The following is a 20,842-nucleotide window of genomic DNA, read 5'->3' as shown; positions in this document are numbered from 1 at the left end:
ATACCGACGAGTCACGAGGCCGGCAGATGTCGTCTGTATGCAAAGCGGATGGACTTGGATGGCACGGCGATGGTGAAGGACGGATGATGATGGCTGTGCTTGGTACGGAGTAGGGGGACAGTTCTGGAAACGCCGGCAGCGGAGGAGACGCTATTGGCGGCTGGCGGCGGAAGATGACGCGCCAGGCCCGTTGCGGAGTAGGTACCTAGGTACCGGATTACGAACCACAGAGCGGCGCATGGCCATGACTACCTACCTAGGTACCTACCTTACTTAGATAGGTACTTTAGGTACCTAGGTTGGTAATTAGGTAAGAGTAAAGCTATTTGTACAACGCCCTTTTACTATTAGTACAATAGATCCATTTTTTTCGGTACGTACACCCGCCAGCCCGCCCCGCCTAAAGTACCGCGCCCGGCCTAGCAAGTATCCGTATCTTTTAAATGCCCTCGTCCACACACATATACATTGCGCCCACCTACACCTACCCACTTATCTATACACACAAATTTAAAGCTATCCGGCAGCGGCGGCGGCAGCGGCGGCAGCTGCAGCCGGGTCAATTAGTGGGCTATTGCAACATCAACTTGAGGCTAGAAATGCGTTATTTGAGCGAATTGAGTGGACGCGTTGTGCGGCCGCAGCTGCGCCGGCGGAAGGGGCGCAAAGTGTGTGTGTATATGTGGACGAGGGCATTTGGAAGGTACGGGTACTTGCCAGGGCGGACGCGGTACAAGTGGTGCGGGGGCCTGGCGCGGGTACGTACCGAAAAAATGGATCTGTTGTACTAATAGTAAAAGGGCGTTGTACAAATAGCTTTACTCTTAGGTAATACGTGGCACTGAAGTTACAGGTGGTACCCTGGGGCCCCCCTAACGGATCCTGGCGGCCCATCTCCCGGCGTTAGAAAGCCCCTTTCTCGATGACTCCGGCCTCTAAGAAATTTCCCGGAGGTTACCTACGTAATTACCTACATACTGTACCTACGTAATTACCTACATACTGTACCTACCTACCTACCCATGCATTCATCTGATAAATCGGCAGCTCTCCCCCTCCCCGCCCGCTTCGGCTTTGCATGTTCCCTGCTCACTTCCAGTTTGCGAGCCAACGAGCATACCGCCATCTTCTCCTGCACGGCGCGAGGTCCCTCCACGCCTAAAGCATGAAGCCTGGGGCCTTTCGAGCTGTCCGCGGGGCCGCCAATGGCTTCCAGAAACGCCTCTACTCTTCGCAGACGTCGAGCCCCAGGCATTTGATGTCCATCAGTGACCTGACGTCCGGTGAATTCTCCGCCTTGGTCCGCAATGCCGCGTTGCGGAAACAGGCTGTCAAGGCTGCCCAGGCGCCGACATCGCTCACCACGGCGCTTACCGGTCAAACGGTTGCCATGATGTTCAGCAAGCGCAGCACCCGTACCCGAGTATCGACCGAGGCCGCCGTGACAATGTTGGGGGGCCATCCCATGTTTCTCGGCAAAGATGACATCCAGCTCGGTGTACGAGGCGACATTCCAAGCTCGCACGTCTGCCTGGGGCTGACAGTCTGTCTCTGCAGGTTAACGAGTCGCTCTACGACACCTCCGTTGTCATCTCATCAATGACCTCGTGCATGGTTGCTCGAGTCGGCCCACACTCGGACGTGGCTAACCTGGCCAAGCACTCCAGCGTACCCGTCATAAACGCCCTCTCGGATGATTTCCATCCCCTCCAGACCATTGCCGACTTTCTCACGATTTCCGAGGCATTCCCATCGTCCGGGACCGGACTGGGCCTTAATGGCCTTAAGGTTGCCTGGATCGGAGATTCCAACAATGTTCTTTTTGACCTGGCAACGGGCTGTGTGAAGATGGGTGTCGACATTGCTGTTGCATCTCCCAAGGGCTACGGCATCCCCGACTCGATGAGGCAGCTCATCACATCAGCTGCCCAAGGCGTGGACTCACCCGGCAAACTGTCGGAAACGACAGTACCGGAAGAGGCCATTCAGGGCGCTGATGTTCTGGTCACGGACACGTGGATCTCCATGGGCCAGGAGAGCGAGAAGAAGAAACGTCTAGATGCATTCTCTGGCTACCAAATCACAAGCGAGCTGGCCAAGCGTGGCGGTGCCAAGGATGGATGGAAGTTCATGCACTGCTTACCCAGGCACGCGGAAGAGGTTGCCGACGAAGTCTTCTACAGCCCTAGGTCTCTTGTCTTCCCCGAGGCGGAGAACCGACTCTGGGCCGCCGTTTGTGGGTTCCTCTGCTCCACCTCTAGACGTTACGGAACTGACCAAGATGACAGCTGCTCTCGAGGGGCTGGTCGTAAACAAGGGCCGGATTCAGTAGGACACGAATGGTCGGTTTCAACACCTCATAGCGATTCATTGCAAATAGCGCATGATGCATGTTTATTTACGGATACGCTCCAACGGAGAGCTTCAGAGAGAGGTAGCTAAGAAATATACCCATCTCTGTACAAGAGATGGACAGTTGGATGCATTGAATCAGGGCCCACCGAGAGCAAAGCGCCAAGTACTAGGTACGGACTTGGCGCGCCACGTGTTGCGGCGAGAGGCGTAGAAGAACCTACCTATGTACATCAGGGGACCCTGCTGCAGACACTTGGTGGGCGATAAGAGCAACCTTATTTGGACGGGGTTTGACTGCTTGATTGGGTGATATCGACACAAAAGGAACCGACACCGGCCTCTGTCCACTCACTCATTCATCCAACGACCTCTTTGATTGACCCCCCTTGTCGCCTCCCCCTCCCCTCCCTCCCCTCCCGCTCCCTGCCTGGGGGAAAAGAACAGAGCAAAACAGGACCAGATCTCGTGGCCAGCATGGCGGGCGCAGTGAGTCGCATTTGAGAGCCCCTCCGCGGACAAACCGAAGAGGGAGACGACGGCTGACGAACTCGTTGCAGCAGCGAGGCATCGTGCCGTCGCTGGACACGGTGCGGTCCATCGTCGACAAGCCACGCGACAAGGGCCCGAGGCCGACGCTTGTGCCCGTGTACCGGCAGATATCGTCGGACCTCATCACGCCGTCGGCCGCCTACCTCAAGGTCTCGGCGCACTCGTCGTCCGACTACTCATTCCTCTTCGAGTCGGCCGCCACCGAGCAGGTCGGGCGATGGAGCTTCGTCGGCGCCGGCCCGCGCAAGATGCTCGCCACGGGACCCGGCCACGGCCCGGAGACGGACCCGTTGCCGGCCCTCGAGCGCGAGCTGGCCCGCCACGTCGTCGCCCACGTCCCCGGCCTTCAGCTACCGCCCCTGACCGGCGGCGCCATCGGGTATGTGGGCTACGATTGCGTCCGCTACTTTGAGCCCAAGACGGCCCGTCCCATGTGCGACGTCCTCGGCATCCCCGAGTCGCTCTTCATGCTCTTCGACACCATTGTCGCCTTTGACCGCTTCTACGGCGTCATAAAGGTCATAAGCTACGTGGCGGTGCCCTCGCCCGAGGATGGCGGCGGCGATGAAGCTAGTGCAAGAAGCCTCGAGGCCGCATACGACAAGGCGCGCGCCACCATCGACGAGCTCGTCGACGTGCTCGAGTCGCCTGATATGGAGACGCCCAAGCAGGAGCCCGTGGTGCTGGGCCACGAAGCAAAGTCCAACATCGGCCGCGAGGGCTACGAGGCGCACGTCACGCGCCTCAAGGAGCACATAGTCCGCGGCGACATCTTCCAGGCGGTGCCGTCGCAGCGCTTCGCCCGCCCGACCAACCTGCACCCCTTCAACATCTACCGCCACCTCCGCACCGTCAACCCGTCGCCCTACCTCTTCTACGTCGACTGCAAGGACTTTCAGATCGTCGGCGCCTCGCCCGAGCTGCTCGTCAAGAGCGAGGCCGGGCGCATCATCACGCATCCCATCGCCGGCACCGTCAAGCGCGGCAAAACGCCCGAAGAGGACCAGCGCCTCGCCGACGAGCTGAGCAGCTCGCTCAAGGACCGCGCCGAGCACGTCATGCTCGTCGACCTGGCCCGAAACGACATAAACCGCGTCGCAGACCCCTACACGGTCCGCGTCGACCGCCTCATGGTCGTCGAGAAGTTTAGCCACGTCCAGCACCTCGTCTCCCAGGTCTCGGGCGTCCTGAGGCCCGGCAAGACACGCTTCGACGCCTTTCGCTCCGTCTTCCCCGCCGGCACCGTTTCGGGCGCGCCAAAGGTCCGCGCCATGGAGCTCATTGCCGAGCTGGAAAAGGAGAAGCGCGGCGTCTACGCCGGCGCCGTCGGATACTTTGGCTACGGCGGCGAGGACGCAGACGGCAATCCGGTAGAGGGAGCCATGGACACGTGCATTGCGCTGCGCACCATGATGACCAAAGATGGCGTGGCCTACCTCCAAGCAGGTGAGATTCTACCTGTTTCTTCCACTTAACACCCAGCTCTCCCCCCCCCCCTTCTTTTCGTGGAGCTCTACCCTGCTGACATGATGCGCACAGGCGGAGGCATTGTCTTCGACTCGGACGAGTACGAGGAGTGGCAGGAGACCATCAACAAACTGGGCGCCAACATGCAGTGCATTGCATCGGCAGAGGAGTTCTACCACCACCACCAGCAACAGCAAGCCGCCAAGGCCAAGACGGCGCACTGAGTCTCGGGGCGTTTTGTTTCCCGCGTCTCACGTGTCCCAGGCGGCTCGCGTTCGGATCATGCGGCGGGTATGGCATGGCGGTCAAGAGATAGACCTTCCTAAGGACTCTACTTGTATGTACATGGTAGGAGATGTCGTAGATCACTCCAAACGTATAGGCGGGAGCCTAGACTTGACTTAGACCGGACAGAAAACTCGTGCCATCTTCAAGGTCTGGTCCGCATGAGGCAAATGGTCGATGAGACTGAGCAGAGCTCGGGAAGTGTCAATTTGATTGGCGTTTCGCAGTGTACGGCACATCTCGGGCGACTCGCCCCGATGCTTCCCATCGCCGCCCCACCGATGTACACGATCCAAGTTTGTATCCACACTACCTAAGTAATCTCATGTTGAGTCGTAACTTCGTCATCATAATGCTTGAGCAAGATGCCTGAATACTGCTTCTCACCAATTCCTGACCCCCCGTGCTTTACAGGCTTGCTTGTTGAGCACGCGGGTAAGCTGCCCGGCCTCGGCTATTCTTCCATAGCCTTGCCCAGCCCTCACATCAGCTCCGGCGGCACGGGCGTGTCTCGCTTCCCACATAGCTCTGGGATGGGCGTATCCCGCTGACGGTCCCGCTGACGGCCAGTGCGATTGCCTGATTGACTCGGCGCGACGGGCGTCTCGAGGTCGAGCTCGGGCTCGTTTGGAGCGTCCACCTCCGAAAGGTCATCTTCTGATGAGTCAACACTGCATGCATCCGACATGCTCACGTCGACTGATTCAGCGGCGGAGCTTGCGCTCTCTACGCTGGGGGTTGGTGTCTCCAGATATCTGAACCCAGGGATGTCGACTGCATACGCTTGAGCACAACCGAGCGAGGCCCCGTCGACTTCAGCTGGCCGTGCAGTGGTGGCGTCGTCTGCGGCGTCGTCTTCGTCATCCTGGCCTATGGTCCAAACCCATTGGCGCCTCTTATCCGTCCTCTTGCGTTTACGGATCCCGTTGGGTCCCGCCGAGGAAAGCGCTTCAGTTCCCGCTGCAGCCAAGGTGCGACGCACGCCCCCAAACGGACTTGGTGTTTGGCCGCCGTCCTGAATCTCATTGACTGTGAAGGCTAGCGGTATGTTCGTGTCCTTGTTCGGCTCAGCCGGAGAGTAGGGTGAGCCAGGCGAAGCATCATCGCCGAGAAGTTCAATGTGGGATTTCGTATATCTGTTGGTCACAATATCCTGGGTCAGGGGGCTGTTGTATCCGACCTTTTTGGCTGCCTTCTCTTGCAGGCGCAGGGATTGTCTTCTGGGCGACGGGGGTGGAATGGCCGTCCTGGGCGGGAGAGGAGAGTTGCGGAGGATACTATGAAGGCTCCGAGGATGTGAATATGGCAGATGCGAGCCCAGCCCGGCAGACAGATACGGAACTGCCCTCCGCCGCAGGGTAGGGCCGTCAAGCGGCGAGCTGCCAAGCCGGTCACGGCCTTGTGAGGTCGGTAAGTCGGAAGAAGAAAAGGTGAAAATGTTTGAAGGAGCCGAGTCCGACGTCTCGGCGGAGAGAGGGGGCGTGGCGGTCATGGTGCTGGGAAGGGGGAATTGCAGCTGAGGAGGCGAGATTGGATGCGCCGTCAGGGGTGTCTCGGGAAAGGAGGCGATATAAGGCGTGACGATGCGCGACTTGGCATTCTTGTATTCTGCGGGAGTTGCGAGGGTGAAGGCTTGCAGAGTATTGATTGCAGTGATGGGTTCCGACAGCATTGCCGATGACGACCTCTCGATGGCAGTGACATAAGCATTGGAGAGGGTGTTGAACGAGGTTGGGTCGCTGGGATCGACAGTGCTCGATGATGGAGCACACGACGTCTTGATTTGGAGCGACAGCCGGGGCCTCTTGGAGCCACTGGGAGTCTGGTGTGATGCCATGGCTAGCGTCAATTTGAAGCAAAGACGGCGGGGCGAGATGGCTCGTGAGACGAGGACGACGGAGACGAGAAGCTGGGCTGGTGATTGTGTTGGCCGCTGGCGGTTCCCACGGCGCGCAACAGCGCACTTTGGTTCCGGGCCACAGGAAGGGAAATGCACACCAACAGCGATCACGAATCAGGCACCTTGCAGTGAAGGAGCAGACTGACAGCGGGTGCGGGGCTGCTATATACGACGAAACGCGGATGGCGCACATGGACCCCGTCCTTCCGGTCATCATGTGGAAGACGAGAGCCAGAGCAAGACAAGCGCCGCTAGGGCTGCATAGAGCTGCTAGTTCCAGCATTCTTCAGACGGCTTGCCCACCTCGGGCAGCGTCGAAGCCTTGAAGACGATGGCGGCCCAGCAGCGGCAGATTGTCGTGGTTGGTTGTGCCACGGCGGTAAGCGCCGAGCCCTGGTTCGGAGGCGCCGCCACGAGCATCGCTCGCCAATCGTGCCGCGGCGACTTCTTGGACGGGCGTCTATTTCATGCAGAGTCGGCCTTCACGTCACTCGTCGCATGGGGCGGGGTGGTTCAGTAGGCTGGCGGCGCGGTAGATCGCTGAAGTCGTGGTGATGGGGGGCGGCAAGGCCGGCATCACCAAGGCCATGGCCATGCGCACGGTAGTAGACGCTTCTGTTGGTCTGACATTAGCCGCATGACCATGACTTTCCAGCGAACAAGACGAGCGTCTGCGTGTCGACTTGGGCTGACTTTGGCGGCGGCTCTTTCTGCTGTTTGCTCCATGCTTCACCTGACCTGACGTCAAGGCCGTGCGAGCGCGTAGACGACTGTCGTTGTTGCTGGCCATGACCATCATCTGCAAGGTCAAACTCCTTGGTCTGAGGAGTCTTTGTCGTCGTCAAGCCTTGGCCTCGGGCTGCAAGGAGGAATGGCCGGGCCGACGATTGCTCCTTTGTCAGCACTCAGCAGGCGCCCGTCTCTCCGACACTCCCTCAACAACACCACGACGCACAGCACATCTCCAGCCATGCAAATGCGCCGGGCCATAGTTCCCTTGTGGCAGATGGCGCAATACACATCCTCATATTTTCTGTACATGAAAACCGTCCCGTAGCATCCGCAGTCCAGCCATGGAGCAGCCGGCGACGAGGCCGCCCAAGCGCAGGGACGACCGTGTCATACTGCAATTCGTGAGTCCTGCCTTTGTTTCGCAGCCGCCATCGCCCCTGTCCGCTCACCACGCTAAAGGACTATGATTGCTTCTACGCCCAAGTCTTCGAGAACAAGGACCCTGCTCTCAGGTCTCGCCCTCTGGGCATCAAGCAGAAGAATATCCTGGCCACGTGCAACTACAACGCGCGCAGGCAGGGCGTGCGGAAGCTCATGCTTATCTCGGAAGCCACCCAGATTTGTCCCAACCTCGTCCTGGTCGACGGGGAGGATCTGACCCCTTTCCGCGATGTCAGCAAGATGCTCTTCACTTTCCTCCGATCCTACTCGTGGAACAACCGGGTTGAGCGCCTCGGCTTCGACGAGGTCTTCATGGGTATGCTCGCCCGCCCTCGGTCAGCCATTGCTTTGTGGAAGGCGTCAAGACGCCGTCACTGACCGTGCATCCAGATGTCACGGACATTGTCGACTACAACATGTCATGTCTTAATCGCCTCTCTCTAGCCGAGTCCTTCTTTTGCTTGTCCAGAAAGGACCCAGAGCTAGGTTTCAACTGCGACTTGACCTCAATCGCGGGTTGTGTAGTTGCTCTTCCGGCCTCCGGCGTACAGCTCGAGCACCATACCTATCTGCGCCTACTGCTCGGCTCCCATCTCGCGCACCACCTGCGACTCAAATTAGAGACTGATTTCGGCTACACCGCAACCTGTGGCATTGCAACCAACAAGCTCTTGAGCAAGCTCGTCGGAAGTTGCAACAAGCCCCGTAATCAGACAACGCTGCCGGCCCTGCAAGACGACGATGTGGCTGCATTCATGGACGGCCACAAGGTTCGACAAGTACCCGGACTTGGCTTCAAGACGGCTCTCTTGTTGGAATCCCACGTCCTCGGCCGGCCCTTGGTTGCGGATTCGCACTCGTTCCAATCGTCTCTCACCGTCGGCCAGGTCCGCCGCCATCAGGCCATTTTATCGCCTGGCAATCTTGAAACCATACTTGGGGGCCCAGGGGCAGAAAAGGGCGTTGGACAAAAAGTTTGGGGTCTTCTTCACGGAGTAGACCCGACCGAGGTCAAAGAAGCCAGCGACATACCCTCTCAAGTCAGCATAGAGGACACATACAAAGGCTTGGAGACGATACCGCAGATTATCGCAGAGCTACACAAGCTATCATGTTCCCTTGTACGGAGGATGCGAATAGACCTTGTCGTCCGCGACGACGATGCGATCACTCCGGACACGCAAAAGTGGATTGCAAGACCAAAGACGCTGCGCCTGTCTATCCGATCGTGGCCGATTAGACAGGGCTCGAGCCATAGCCAGAACCGAAGCTTCAGCCGCGTGTCTCGCTCAGGCCCGCTACCCAACTTCATCTTTGACCTCGAGGCCGATATAGACGACATGGCGCAGCAGCTAGTTGCCGAGGCTCTGCTGCCGCTGCTCCGCCGCATGCAAAGCGACAAAGAACAGAGGTGGAATCTGCAGCTGTTAAACATCTGCGTCGTCAACATGGTACCCGGCGCTGCCGATGACCGGACGGGAGCGGGGCGGGACATTGGTGTCATGTTCAAGAAGCAGGACGAAGTGCTGCTCCCGTGGAGAGTCACACGCGTCTCTGAGAATGAATCAGACGACAGTACGGGGGAGGCAACATTTGAGGAACTGGACATGAACCCTACCTGGGACAACACCGTGCATCCATTGTGCCAAACATGCGGCCATTTCGTTCCTCAGTTCGCCATGCCTGCGCATGCGAGATACCACGAGCTGGAAGACTGATGAAGATGAGCTGTCATTTTATGCGGCCTCGTCTAGTCTGTGGACCCAAGATTAGATCCGTGCAGCCTCTCGAGACCATTATAGAGGACATGGCGGCGCCCTTATCGAGCAATCACTTGGCAAGAACGACCTTGGGCCCTTGACCCAGGGGAAGATATCTTGGTGACACGTCGTCGGATGCCTAGAGTGCGCTGATGGTTGGAGGCAACCGGCGGTGGTTAAGCGTGGCACGCGCCGCAGCATGGTGTCGACAAACGGACGAGATGCCCAGGAAAGGGCCTGCGCGGCAGGATTGCGAAGCGGCGACAAGTGGCCGACTTGTATTGGCTCGATAAGTGTCAAAGACCTTGAGCTTGTGAACAGCACACTTGATATACTCAGCCATGCCCTCCCATCAAGATTCAGTCTGCATTCACTGCTGTTCGCAACAGGGAAGGGGCGCAGACTCAAGTTTGCCATGTGCAACGGGGCTCTCTACGGGAAGGTATAAATAGTGGAAGCCACAGCCGTTCCTTTGACACGCCGTTGGGAACGGAGCGCGCTTGCGGGTTAGGTAAAGCCTGTCAATCAGCTGGGAGCGTCGGGTTGTTGCAGCATCCGTGGCGCGCAGACCAGGAGCGGGCGAGTGAAGGCCATGGCGAGCCATGCACCCTTTGCCCAACATGTCCTTTCATGGGAAACAATTTGACCCGGCTCCAAGGAATTCTGGGTGTCTTGGGCGTTCCTCGTTGCAGGCGTCATTTATTCGTGGGAGAAGCGGCCCCTTTATTCTGTGCACGGTGGACGGCTGACTGGCTGGTCGGGCAAACGCATCGCGGACAAAGACGAGACTCGGCACGGACGAGGGCCTGAAGGGAGAATCGTCAGCCATTGTGCTGCCAACTAATAAAGATGTGTGGATGAAAGGGTGCAGAGGGACGGAGGATCTGGATCCCTTTCCTAGAATCGAGACTGATTTCCAGGGGAGGAGAATCAAGCCTGACAACTGGAGGGGCAAAGCCAGGCTGCTCGTCGTGATGCGGCGTGAAAATGATGGTGCTCGACATCGTTTCGTGCTCTGTCCAGGGTTCAGATGAAGGAGGAGAGAGGCAAGTGGCTGTCCGTCTGGGAGGGCAACAAGCTGGGAGGGAAGGAACAGCAGCACCCTAGCACTGGCCTCTTTCTCTCAAACTATCTCTGTCCCTCACCTCTTCCTTTTAGCCGAGCTTGCATATCCTCTTGTTGTTTCCTCTCCTTTACTCAGCAACAAGCCCCGTTCCGTCGTTCAAGCACCCGCGCTCGACTTTTGGTCCGTCTTTTGTCAGGTGTCGGTTCGGCCATTGGCATGGCATGGCCTGTCATCGTCGCCCGCCCGCAAACGATCCTCGTCGCCACCAGCAACGACAGCTGCCCTCCACCCAGCCAACTGCAGTCATTCGCCCTCGATTCGCCAGCTGCAACACGTCTTGAGAGAAGCGGAAGAGGAAGCGGCAGGCTCCTGCTGCCATTTCTCGTTCGTTCCCCCTTTTTCGTTTCATCCATAGATTCGAGACTTGTTCTCTGTTCGCTTCCAACTTCTTATTCCAAACTCTCCTGACCGCAGCTTATCGCTGTCTCGAGCCTCCCCCCCCCCTATCGGGCGTTTGAACCTCGTCGTCCACTCCGTCTGATCCCCCTTGCCGAATAGCAAACCGCGAGGGCAAAGGCTCTCCGCCTCGCGAGCCTTCACCATGGGACGGGGCAGCCGTGGAAGCGGCCATCAGTCGTTTCGTCGCCCCGTCGACTTGACTGGCGTCATCTCCATCGCCGAGAGAAACGACTTGACTACTCTAGTCAGTGCCATCACGGACAAGATGCACAACGACGTCAGTGCTATCTTTGATTCTCCTCCCGTCGCCACCTTGCACGCCGGACGCGAGCACCATACCCACTGGCTTTCGTTTGCCATCTTTGGCTGCCATGCGGGCGACAAGGACATGAAAGCATCTGCGGCTCCTTCGTCACAGCACGAGGTTGCCGGCGATGGGTCCAAGTCTTTCGCCAAGGCCCATGAGATCGTCGAAAAGGAAGAGGCCGAGGCAATGACGCCTCAGCTGCGCGAGCTGAAGAAGGAAGCTCTCGTTTTTTTCCGAAAGTGGCAGAACACAGTCATCCAGCGCACTCGAGAAATCCACATCCATGAAACGCCTGCTGCTCTGGGTAACCCTCGAGGTCGGGGCGGCCGCGGGCCTCGTGGTGGCTTTCGTGGACGAGGTGCACGCACTGGCGCTGGAAACGGCGGCAATAGCTCGACTCTGGCGATCGGTATGAAGCTGCAGCCGCCTGCCTTGCTTCGCGGCATTGCTTCTCTCGTAGCATCCCTATGCTAATGAGGCACAGGACCACCGCGAGTCCCTACGAACCCCATGGACCCTGAGCTTGCCAAGACGTTTCCGCCGATCCCAAACACTCTGTGGGCTCTGCACCTCGAGAAAAGAAAGATTCTGCTCCATGTCGCCATCTTGCTCGTTTTATCGCTGCAGGAATACGGCGCAAACGCTCGAGTCTTGTTGCTTCACCTTTCGTCGTCCCTGAGTCTTTCCCGAGACTTATATCAGGGCGATGAGCTCCGCGTTTCTCGAGCACTCGCCAAAACCGCACTTCAGTTCGCCGAGGCCCAGGAGCTCGACCCAAAACCAGAAGAGAGCAAAGGCCCTCGCCGGTGCAGGGCTGGCCTCGGAGGCGGTTCTGGCCTCAACGATAGCGTCGCGGTCCGGCTCAAGGCAGAGGGTGTTGGCAGCGTGCAAAATGGCGCTGGCTTGACAGTTGCTGCTGTGGCAGGACTACTCGGACCCATGGCAGAGCACGGCCACCTGCTCGGTAATCTCTATGGCATCAGCCCTGTCAGACCGACCAGCAAAATGTTGGAGGGTTGTTGCCGGGAGATCCAGGATTTCGCCTTTCTTCGCTTGTACGACGATACACGTTCCGAATATCGCGGCGCGAGAGAGACGCCAGCCGAGAATCGCAGGCTTCGTCTGACCATTGCCATGAGTGGTTGTCTCTCTGAGGAGAAGGACGTGGTCAAGCCATGGCAATGCCTTGGTCCGTCGGCCGAGTCATACGCGGTGCGATGGGAGGTGGCCGCCCTCACGAACTTGGGAGGCGCGCTCGAGACTGTCATCAAGAGTACGGCTTGGGCCAGCGCCAAGAAGGAGATAATGACGCGGTCAAGTAAGTGGACGATTGTTGCTGTCTGCTGACCCTGTTCACCCACTAATTCGTCGGCAGTCTTTTCGAGCCTCATGGATTCCCACTGGCCCGTTTCTTTGCTCAAGATCAGCAAGATCATCGACAACCCGTGGAGCATGGGAATGGTGCGAGCCGAGAAAGCGGGCGCCCTTCTCGCCGATGCCATTGTTCGGCACAAGTTTCAAGGAGAGCGATCCGTCTCCCTCATCGGCTACGGCCTGGCATCCCGGGCCATTTACACGTGCCTCATGGTGCTGGCGGAGCGCCGCCAGTTTGGATTGATCGACTCGGTCGTCATGATGGGCACGCCGGCCCCGTCGGAGAGCCGCGTGTGGCTTACTCTCAAGAGCGTCGTGACGGGCCGACTGGTGAATGTGTACTCGGAACAAGACTTCATCCTTGGCTTCCTCTATCGCACCTCGAATATCCATTTCGGCGTTGCCGGCCTGCAGGAGATTCAGGGGGCGCATGGGGTGGAGAATCACTGCGTCGAAGACCTTCCGCGAGGCCACCTGGACTACCAGAACCTCACAGGCCGGATTCTCGAAGACATTGGCTGGGAGGGCATCGAGGCCAAGGCGGCCCCAAAGGCGGCCCCAAGGGCGGATCGCGTCCAGAAGCGGCCGGGGTCGAAAAGGGCGAAGTCGGCCAAGTAGGTGCTGGTCCACGACGAAGACGGGTGTTTGTACATCACAGGCATCTCGACGCTTGCCGTGACTGGTTGGCAAGCCTTGTTATTCAGCGCCTTGGGAGACAACCGGGGTCAAGGAATGGAGTTTAGGTAGCTGCATTGACATTCGCCATCAAGATACCACCGATTTGAATTGACACCGAAATGCCCCTCTGGATTCGCTTGATGTATTTTCTCTGTTGGGCGGCTCCCGTCCCGTCCCAACGAGACGTCCCTGATGCCGCCGGAGCCTGCTTCAACTTAAGGTAAACATGTACAAATGCATGCATGCACACAATGCTGCTGATGCTGCCACGGCTCGGATAGTCCAAAGCCCGCCTACCTGCGCCTGCCGATGACCCCAGCTCCGGCTATCGAGACAAGGCAGGACAACGGCAAAAACCCCGACCGAGAGAAAAGAGACAGGAGCCCATGAGGTCCGTCTGGTGAACGTGCCAGGTTTTTCCCTTCCCTTCCTTCCCCATCCCCCCCCCCCTTTCCCGCTCGCCTTGCCTCTTCTTTTTCCACATTGGTTCTGGTATTCCCTCCATGATCGGGGCCTCCACACTGCCCCGTCCCCTCGGCGAACGTATGTTTTGGCTGGTACATTACACAATGGCGCAAAAAGACAACAAGAAGAAGAGTGGTATAGTACAAGCAGGTGAAGGTGTGACTCGAGGTCTCCCAGCGGGATGCCCGCGAGTGCCCGCGTCTGGGGAAACGCGCAAAGGTTTTGCAGGCCGGGGGCCACGGCATTACGGCACCCGCTGAGAGGACGACGGCGCGGCCGAGAGGGCCGCAAAGGGGACAAGTCATGCCGGCGGCGTCATGCCGAGCATGCTGGGTACTTGCTTGCGGACAAGGCCCCTGGCACCCCTCTGCTCCAGGCGAGGCACTCCTTGGATGGCGCGTGGCTCGCGCATGAGGGAGCGGTCGAGACGGGATGGGACGCGGGTGACGACTGAGCGGTACTCGCCAGGGAAGTTGCCCTTGGGCAGAGGCACCGAAGCAGTGCGCCAGATGTGGTCGGATTTGTCCGCCAAGTAGGCGGGGGCTTTGCTGGCTGCGCTGCGTGACGGCGGTGCCATGTTCCAGGCGTTGGCCGACGCGCCATGAGACGCTCGGATTGTCGACAGGCGCGACAGGCCCGAGGGGAGGCCAGGGCGGCCGCGGGCCTTCTTCGCCATGATGATCTCGTCGAACAGCCGAACAGTCGGATCCATCGGTGCCAGCGTTTCGCGGTGGTGGATGAACTCGTTGAAGGCTGTTTGCACGTAGATTAGCATGTGGATAGACGGCTGGCGATTGCCAAACATGGGAGCAAAGCCAAAAGGAGAGACGAAGAGCGTCGAACACATACCCTGTGTATCCCGCAGCATTGTGGCATACTCCTGCTGATCATGCGGGAGGCCCCGGATGAATCCATCCATGTCAAAGGCGTACAGCTGGCCGTTGCTCTTCTGTTGCTTCGATGGCCGACCAAGATGCTTGCGGTACGTGTACATGAGGCTGGCCATGCACCGCACGAATGCGGCCCTGACTCGGTCCGCATGGAAGGCTTCTGGGCACACGAGCGACACCTGGCCGAGGCACCTGCCGTGCGCCAAGGTCTTGCAAGACGCACACTGGTAGATGCCGTCGCCGTCGGGCCGATCGTCACAAATAGTGCATGCCGAAGACGAGTCCCGAGGGTTGAGATCGAAGCAGTGACCCTCCACCCACATCGTCGACTCCGTGTTGTGCACAGGCTGGATCTGCATGTTGGGCATAATGGTCGAGGCGGCCAGTGTCGACTGCGCGTACGTGGACGGTGCATAGCCGCCTCCAAACGAGGACTGCGAGTCGACTGAGATGCCCGAGATGGAGGCGTTGGGCTGGTGCCCGTTGAGGAAGGGCACGCCCGGTCGGTGGGTTGGATGGAACTTGTCCAGACCAAATGATGAGCTTCGGCGACCCTTTTCCTCACCAAAGTGCCCCGAGCGCTTTTCGCGTAGAGTGGCTGTCAGGGCAAAGCCGGAATCGCTGCGCGACAGTGGAGTGGTGGGCATGGGCGGAAACTTGGTAGAAGCCGGGGAAACCGAGGATTCGGGGCTGGTCCTGCTCGACTTGCTCGTTCCAGGCCGGTCGGGCTTTGCGCTGTCAACAGCGGAGACGGTGAAGGCATTGAAGACGGGAGGGTGGACTTGGTCGGCAGGGTCCGGCTCGGCGAAACTGGACGAGTTTTGAGAGACCCATTTGCCCAGGGTGGCCGGCGGGGGAGTTGGGGAGAAAACGGAGCCGTTTTCGGATGAGAAGGAATCGTAGGGAAACGACTCGATGGCGTACGGAGGCGGGCCGACAGACACCCCGAAGCGTAGGGTATGAGACGCTGCCACCTGCAAAAGCGACATGAGCTTCCGTCGATGTGGCCTCGGCAGCCGATGCGGCTGAGAGGTGGCGTCGATGGTGTCCTGATCCAGGTCGACGAGAACGTAGTCGTCCTCGGGCAGCTCGATTCTCTCATAACGGCGCTCAACGCCGACAATATAGGGACACGGGGCCTCGAGGGCCGAGATGAGTCTCGCGGGCAAGACGGGGATGAAGATGCTGGCCCACTTGAAAGGATACAGCAAGTTGACCAGCGCATGGCAAGCCAGATGCAGCATGCTGGTATGGGACGAAAGGAAGATGATGCGTGACTCGGACATTGCGTACTCGAAGAGCGCCACAATGTTCTCCAGAGACAGACATCTGAAAAGGGCGTAAAGGTCGATGGTCCTGGACCCCGGCAGTTCGTTGCTGCCCTCCTTGCGCGAGTAGAGCCTCAGCTCTCTAACGCCCAGCTCCACCTGCGTCTTGGACCCGAGGGGACTGAAGGCCTCTGTGCAGAAATTGACGACGTAGCGTTCCAAGGGCTGCCAGCGGCCCACCTTGGGGGAGCTCGGGGGCACCCGCAGAACGCTGCCATCGGTCATGGGGACAAGAATGGACTTGAGCCATTCCTTCCAAAAGCTCATGTTGGCAGCGTCTCTGCCTAGGATGCCGTATGCGCGCGGTATCCACAGGCCGCTCTCGCCGGCGGTGAGGCCCTCGATCTTAGAGGCGGCACCGTGTCTCAAGGGCCGTAGCATGTCCGTCATGAGGGCAATCTTCTCTTCGACGGAGCCGATCTCGTCTTCGAGTCTGTCGCGGGCCGGGGATCCAGAAGGAATTGTCGGGAGTTTTGACAGCAGGTGGGAGAGATGTGACCGTTCGCCAGCCAGGCGCACCCCCAAGCTCGCTGCTAGCTCCCGTTCCTCATTGGACATGTGGTTCTGGCGCCATTGCTCGCACTTTGTCTCAATCTCGTCGGCCACGTCGGCCGTGAGAGCTGTCCATATGATGATGGTGATGCCGTAAAGCTTGGAGTTGTCGTCCGAAGTCATGGTAAAGCCATGCCATGTCGAGCGTGGTCGATCGTCGGACGAGACAATCTGGATGTCGTTTGGGAAGGCGAACATGGGGACGTAGTCGGGAAACTTGCCACGCTTGGGGATCTCGTCTATGGCAGACTTTGGTGGGTATCGGTCAAGGAGCACGGGCTCGAAGCGCCTCTTGAGGGGATGCATGTCGGGGTCTGTATTCAAGGGTTCTGGGGGAGGAATGACAGAGTTGTAGTTGCTGAGGCGTCTTGTCGTCCGCACAGAGGCTAGGGCGGGCTGGTTAGTAGGGCGGTTGGAGGTGTTTCCCGGGGAAGACCAACCTGCTCTGTTGGAAGGGCCCTGTCTAGCGGAGCTGGGCTGCTTGCGCATGCTGTTCATGTCCCTAAAGCTGATCTTGCGGCGGATGCTGCCCTTGAGGCTCTTCAAGGGGCTGACCCTGCCGCTCGACGCGCTCTCCTCGGCACGTATACGCTCGGCACGAGGATTGACCATGGGTGGTCTCGCCTGCGTCTTTGCACCGGCTGAGAAGGACAGGTCATCGAGGAAATGCTCGCGCTCGGCGGCAAACTTGATGAGGGCCGAGTCGAAGTCGAAGTCGCCCATCTGGGGGACGTGGGCGGCGTCCGCAGGAAGGCCACCGTTGGTGGCAGCGCCATTGGATCCCGAGCGGCGGACAGGCTTTATCGTGGCGCTGCTCCTGTTGCTCCTGGTATTACCATCGAGCTCGTCGAGCGTGCTGATCGAGAAGCGGCCGTCGACGGAAATCTTGGACAGGCGATTGGCGGAGCTCTGGCGCGAGTGGCGTGCAGCGGTCGTCTTGGGCTGGCCATTGAAGGAGTTTGGGTCGGGCTCGCCATGCTCGCAAATGGTGGAGCCGACAGGAAGGTGCATCGGCTGCAGCCCATCGTCATGGGATATCGACTCTACTCCGGCGATCCAGAAGTAGTCGGCCAGGGGAGTCGAGGGTTCCTCCATGACATGTCAGGGCTGGCCAGCGTCGAGCTGGGGGCGCGGGCGACGGAATGCGAGAGGCGGCGTGGGGAGAGACCAAGGGAGAAGAGCTCCCTGCCCTCTCTCTCCTCTCTTGCTTGGCTTGACTGGACTCCGGGGCGGGCGAGAATGAGGGGAAAGGCGGAAAGGGTGATGGCAGGCTTGAGGAGAGGAGAGGAGGAAAAAAATGAGGACGAAAAGGGGGGGTAAAAGGTTCCGCCCAAAGCTGCGGCGGGGGTTCTAGGACAAGTTACTGCGGCTCCGAGGACTGGAAGCCCTTTGCTGCGACGCACCAGCTGCAAGCTGCAGGCAAAGGGCTCAGGCGCGAGGATCGACCCGAGGGCGTGTTTTTGAAGTCGCTGGACGACGGTCGCAGCAGCGGATATAATACAGTAGACGATGGCCGTCCGCCGCACCTGTGAGGCGAAGTGGTGCAACGACAACAGGGGGGTTGGATTGGTCGACGAAGGGGGCGACTGGATCGTCGGCTCCGAAACGGGAGGGGGGGTGTGACAGGTTGAGGAATGGGACCTCGAGCGGGCTTATCGCTGATTGTCGAGCAGACGCGGTGCGAACCTGAGCAGACGGCGGGAGAGACGGTTTGCAGGAGAAGAGTCCGGAGGCAAATGGATATGCACAGGAGTGAGTACCTAGGTAGGCGGATGGGGAACAAACAGCCAAAAGACGGGCAATGCGAGGCAAGCTTTGGTTAGGTAGGCTGCCCAGAGAACCTGGTACTATCTACTTGGTGTGCCCTGGGGATTTCGTATGCATGTTGTTACGGAGCAAGTCGTCGCAAACCATCAGACCCCGTTATTACGCGCTTGCACGTAAAGTCGTTGTTTGCTGAGGTTAGGTTGGGGCCAAGTGGAGAGAGATGGGGGGGGGGAGACGCCAGCGCCAGCGTCAGGGCAGCAGAGTGCTAGGGTACTTTAGGTTCGGAGGGGATGGCACGTCGCGGGTACCTGAGATGATGATGATGCTCTTCCATCAACAAGAGAGAGCGCGTGCTTGGACCCAGGATAGGTAGGTACCTAGGTATACAGGGGTACAAGATTATACGATGCGCAACGGATACATGCATACCACTTTGTACATGCAATTGTGGAGGGGACGGACGCCGCCTGGCCTGGGTCTAGGCTTAGGGCTCCTGCAACGGCCGTTGTACACCAAATGGTAAGGCACCCAAAGTACTCCGTACCCAAGGTACAGAGCCTCCTTGCTTAACACGAAGGCTCCTCGGTGGAGCGCGCGGGACCCCATTGTCGTCGCTCTCAATTGTCGTCGTGTACCCTGGCAGTACTTGATAGTAGTACTGTAGCACACAGGATTGGCCTTGGCGATCCGCCGACCCAGCTTTTCATCTCCCCAACTTTGCTGCGCTGTGGTGTAATTAATTAGCGCCCAACTCAAGCTCACGAATGGCCTTCCACCGCCTTTCCTCCTCCTGCAAGGCACATACATGTCTTGGCACCATCCCCTTTTCCATCTTTCCTGTCCAAGCCCGGTCAGACCTTGGATTTGGTCCGTGCCAAGGCGCAACGGTACCCGCCGTCCTCTCGGATGGGGGCACTTGTGGAGAAGGCACTCGATGCGCTTGCCTCGTTTCAAGACTCTCGCGAGTCATTCCCTGGCCACTATAAACCCCATTCCAGGAGTTATAAATACCGCACGTATCCAGTTCCCAGTTTTGCCCAGTTTTGCCCCGTCTCTTGGCTGCAAAACGGACGTCATCCAGCGCAGAGCCGGTACCATGGCATTGGCAATGAGCCCAATTAGGCATTGGCGATGGACCCAAGGTACCCCCGTCTGTTTGTGTGGGCTTTTTTTCCTTTTCCCATGACGCTGCGGAGAGTCGAGATGGCACGACTACAAATACCGCGCAGGGAGAAACGAATTCCTTCTCATAATGACAAAGCAGACACGAAGAGCAGGTCAGCTCGCTCGGCACTGGGCCAAATCTTTACTCCGCAAGTCTGGGGACGCGCGGCATATAGGCCGACGAGAGACCCATTTCGCGATAACAAATGCAGGGAACGATGAGGTTTCTCAATGACGTCAGAAGCAGCAACTAAAATCCCAAGTTGAAGGAAGGCCGGCTCTTCTCCAGGCAAAGCATGAGAAAATATTGACAGAGATGCCAAGTTGTATGTACTTTGCCAGACAACAGGGCATGGGAACAGATGGAGATGGTCACCGCTCATGAGCCCGTTTCCTTAGACTTGGAAGGAGGAACTCCCAGGGGCCAATGCTGCAGGCGATCAGGGGCTTGCAGATTGGGAAAGCGGCCCATTACCTATTTTTACCGCAGGGCCAAACCTTGAAAGTACCTAACCAACCATGCCAAAAGTACATGCAATACGAAGTATATGCCGAGTACTCACGTCCGTATAGGTACCTAGTAACCAGACATGCTGTGCGACGACTCCACCGCCCACGGCAACGCGCTCGACTGCTGCATCAATACCACCTTACTTTCCTGGTTCAATGCTAGAGCAAAAGTACGGTTTGGCTTGTATGTTAGGTAGAGATATGTATGAGCTCGCGCTGAGGGACGCCAAGTATTCTACCCCGTACGTGTACGTACTGTAAATCCGCCACCAGACAAGCCACATGCACACGCACCAACCTCCTCATTTGCTCTTGGTCCTGCCGTGTACCGAGTACCGCGTCAAGCCTCCTAGCGTGGGCGCTCGGTAGTCGGAACAGCGCCATGCCCGAGCCGAACGCAGCAGCCACGTGCAAGGGAGCAAAAACGGCCCGCTGCCCTGTAGGCTGTAGGTGCAGTACCTGCGCAAGTCTGCATTGCATCGTCACGGTCAAAAAAAAAATTGCTGCTGCACAAGCCATGAGAAAAGCAAGCCGAGCAAAAAGGCTTAAGTACATAATTACGAGTCGGCGTCGTGATCGAGTCGGCGAGGGAAAAGCGGGCGACAGACATCGTGGGTCCAACCTCGAGCTGCCCTCTTCCGCGCGAATCCGGGGTAGCCCCAACGACATGGCGGCCGGGGGGTCTCTCTCCCCTCTTTTGGGGCCTTCTTTTGACCGGTGCTTTTCCCGCCCTGCTTCAGCCGCCCGCTCACCGAGATGCAGCCTCTTACACTATCATCTAGACGCCCAAACT

The 20,842-nt window shown here is 58.6% G+C and overlaps 6 protein-coding genes across 6 annotated transcripts; 4 read left to right on the top strand and 2 right to left on the bottom strand.

Moving 5' to 3' along the window:
* Nucleotides 1-1,165: 1,165 nt before the first annotated feature.
* HRG_02437 (aspartate/ornithine carbamoyltransferase, asp/Orn binding domain-containing protein) lies at nt 1,166-2,332 on the top strand (the record flags this gene model as incomplete). The annotated part of the gene is made up of 3 exons (XM_044860908.1): nt 1,166-1,498; nt 1,558-2,232; nt 2,282-2,332. The coding sequence occupies 3 exons, from the start codon at nt 1,166-1,168 to the stop codon at nt 2,330-2,332; spliced, it is 1,059 nt and encodes a 352-aa protein (XP_044724541.1).
* A 497-nt stretch (nt 2,333-2,829) lies between these two features.
* On the top strand, nt 2,830-4,595 carry HRG_02436 (chorismate binding enzyme domain-containing protein; the record flags this gene model as incomplete). The annotated part of the gene is made up of 3 exons (XM_044860907.1): nt 2,830-2,841; nt 2,913-4,350; nt 4,444-4,595. 3 exons carry the CDS (start codon nt 2,830-2,832, stop codon nt 4,593-4,595), a joined length of 1,602 nt encoding a protein of 533 aa, XP_044724540.1.
* Nucleotides 4,596-5,137: 542 nt separating this feature from the next.
* HRG_02435 (proteinrelated to glucan 1, 4-alpha-glucosidase) lies at nt 5,138-6,148 on the bottom strand (the record flags this gene model as incomplete). Its single annotated transcript, XM_044860906.1, has 1 exon — nt 5,138-6,148. The coding sequence occupies one exon, from the start codon at nt 6,146-6,148 to the stop codon at nt 5,138-5,140; it is 1,011 nt and encodes a 336-aa protein (XP_044724539.1).
* A 1,481-nt stretch (nt 6,149-7,629) lies between these two features.
* On the top strand, nt 7,630-9,447 carry HRG_02434 (impB/mucB/samB family domain-containing protein; the record flags this gene model as incomplete). Its single annotated transcript, XM_044860905.1, has 3 exons — nt 7,630-7,689; nt 7,748-8,045; nt 8,120-9,447. 3 exons carry the CDS (start codon nt 7,630-7,632, stop codon nt 9,445-9,447), a joined length of 1,686 nt encoding a protein of 561 aa, XP_044724538.1.
* A 1,709-nt stretch (nt 9,448-11,156) lies between these two features.
* Nucleotides 11,157-13,313, top strand: HRG_02433 (uncharacterized protein; the record flags this gene model as incomplete). Its single annotated transcript, XM_044860904.1, has 4 exons — nt 11,157-11,730; nt 11,800-12,533; nt 12,582-12,639; nt 12,697-13,313. The coding sequence occupies 4 exons, from the start codon at nt 11,157-11,159 to the stop codon at nt 13,311-13,313; spliced, it is 1,983 nt and encodes a 660-aa protein (XP_044724537.1).
* Nucleotides 13,314-14,139: 826 nt separating this feature from the next.
* On the bottom strand, nt 14,140-17,703 carry HRG_02432 (DENN (AEX-3) domain-containing protein; the record flags this gene model as incomplete). Its single annotated transcript, XM_044860903.1, has 3 exons — nt 14,140-14,591; nt 14,688-16,994; nt 17,067-17,703. The coding sequence occupies 3 exons, from the start codon at nt 17,701-17,703 to the stop codon at nt 14,140-14,142; spliced, it is 3,396 nt and encodes a 1,131-aa protein (XP_044724536.1).
* Nucleotides 17,704-20,842: the final 3,139 nt, after the last annotated feature.

The sequence above is a fragment of the Hirsutella rhossiliensis genome (genome assembly GCF_020360975.1).
Source record: "Hirsutella rhossiliensis strain HR02 chromosome Unknown scaffold00002, whole genome shotgun sequence".
Taxonomy (NCBI): domain Eukaryota; kingdom Fungi; phylum Ascomycota; class Sordariomycetes; order Hypocreales; family Ophiocordycipitaceae; genus Hirsutella; species Hirsutella rhossiliensis.
Note: the sequence above shows the minus strand (reverse complement) of the source record. Positions and strands in the feature narration are given on the sequence as shown.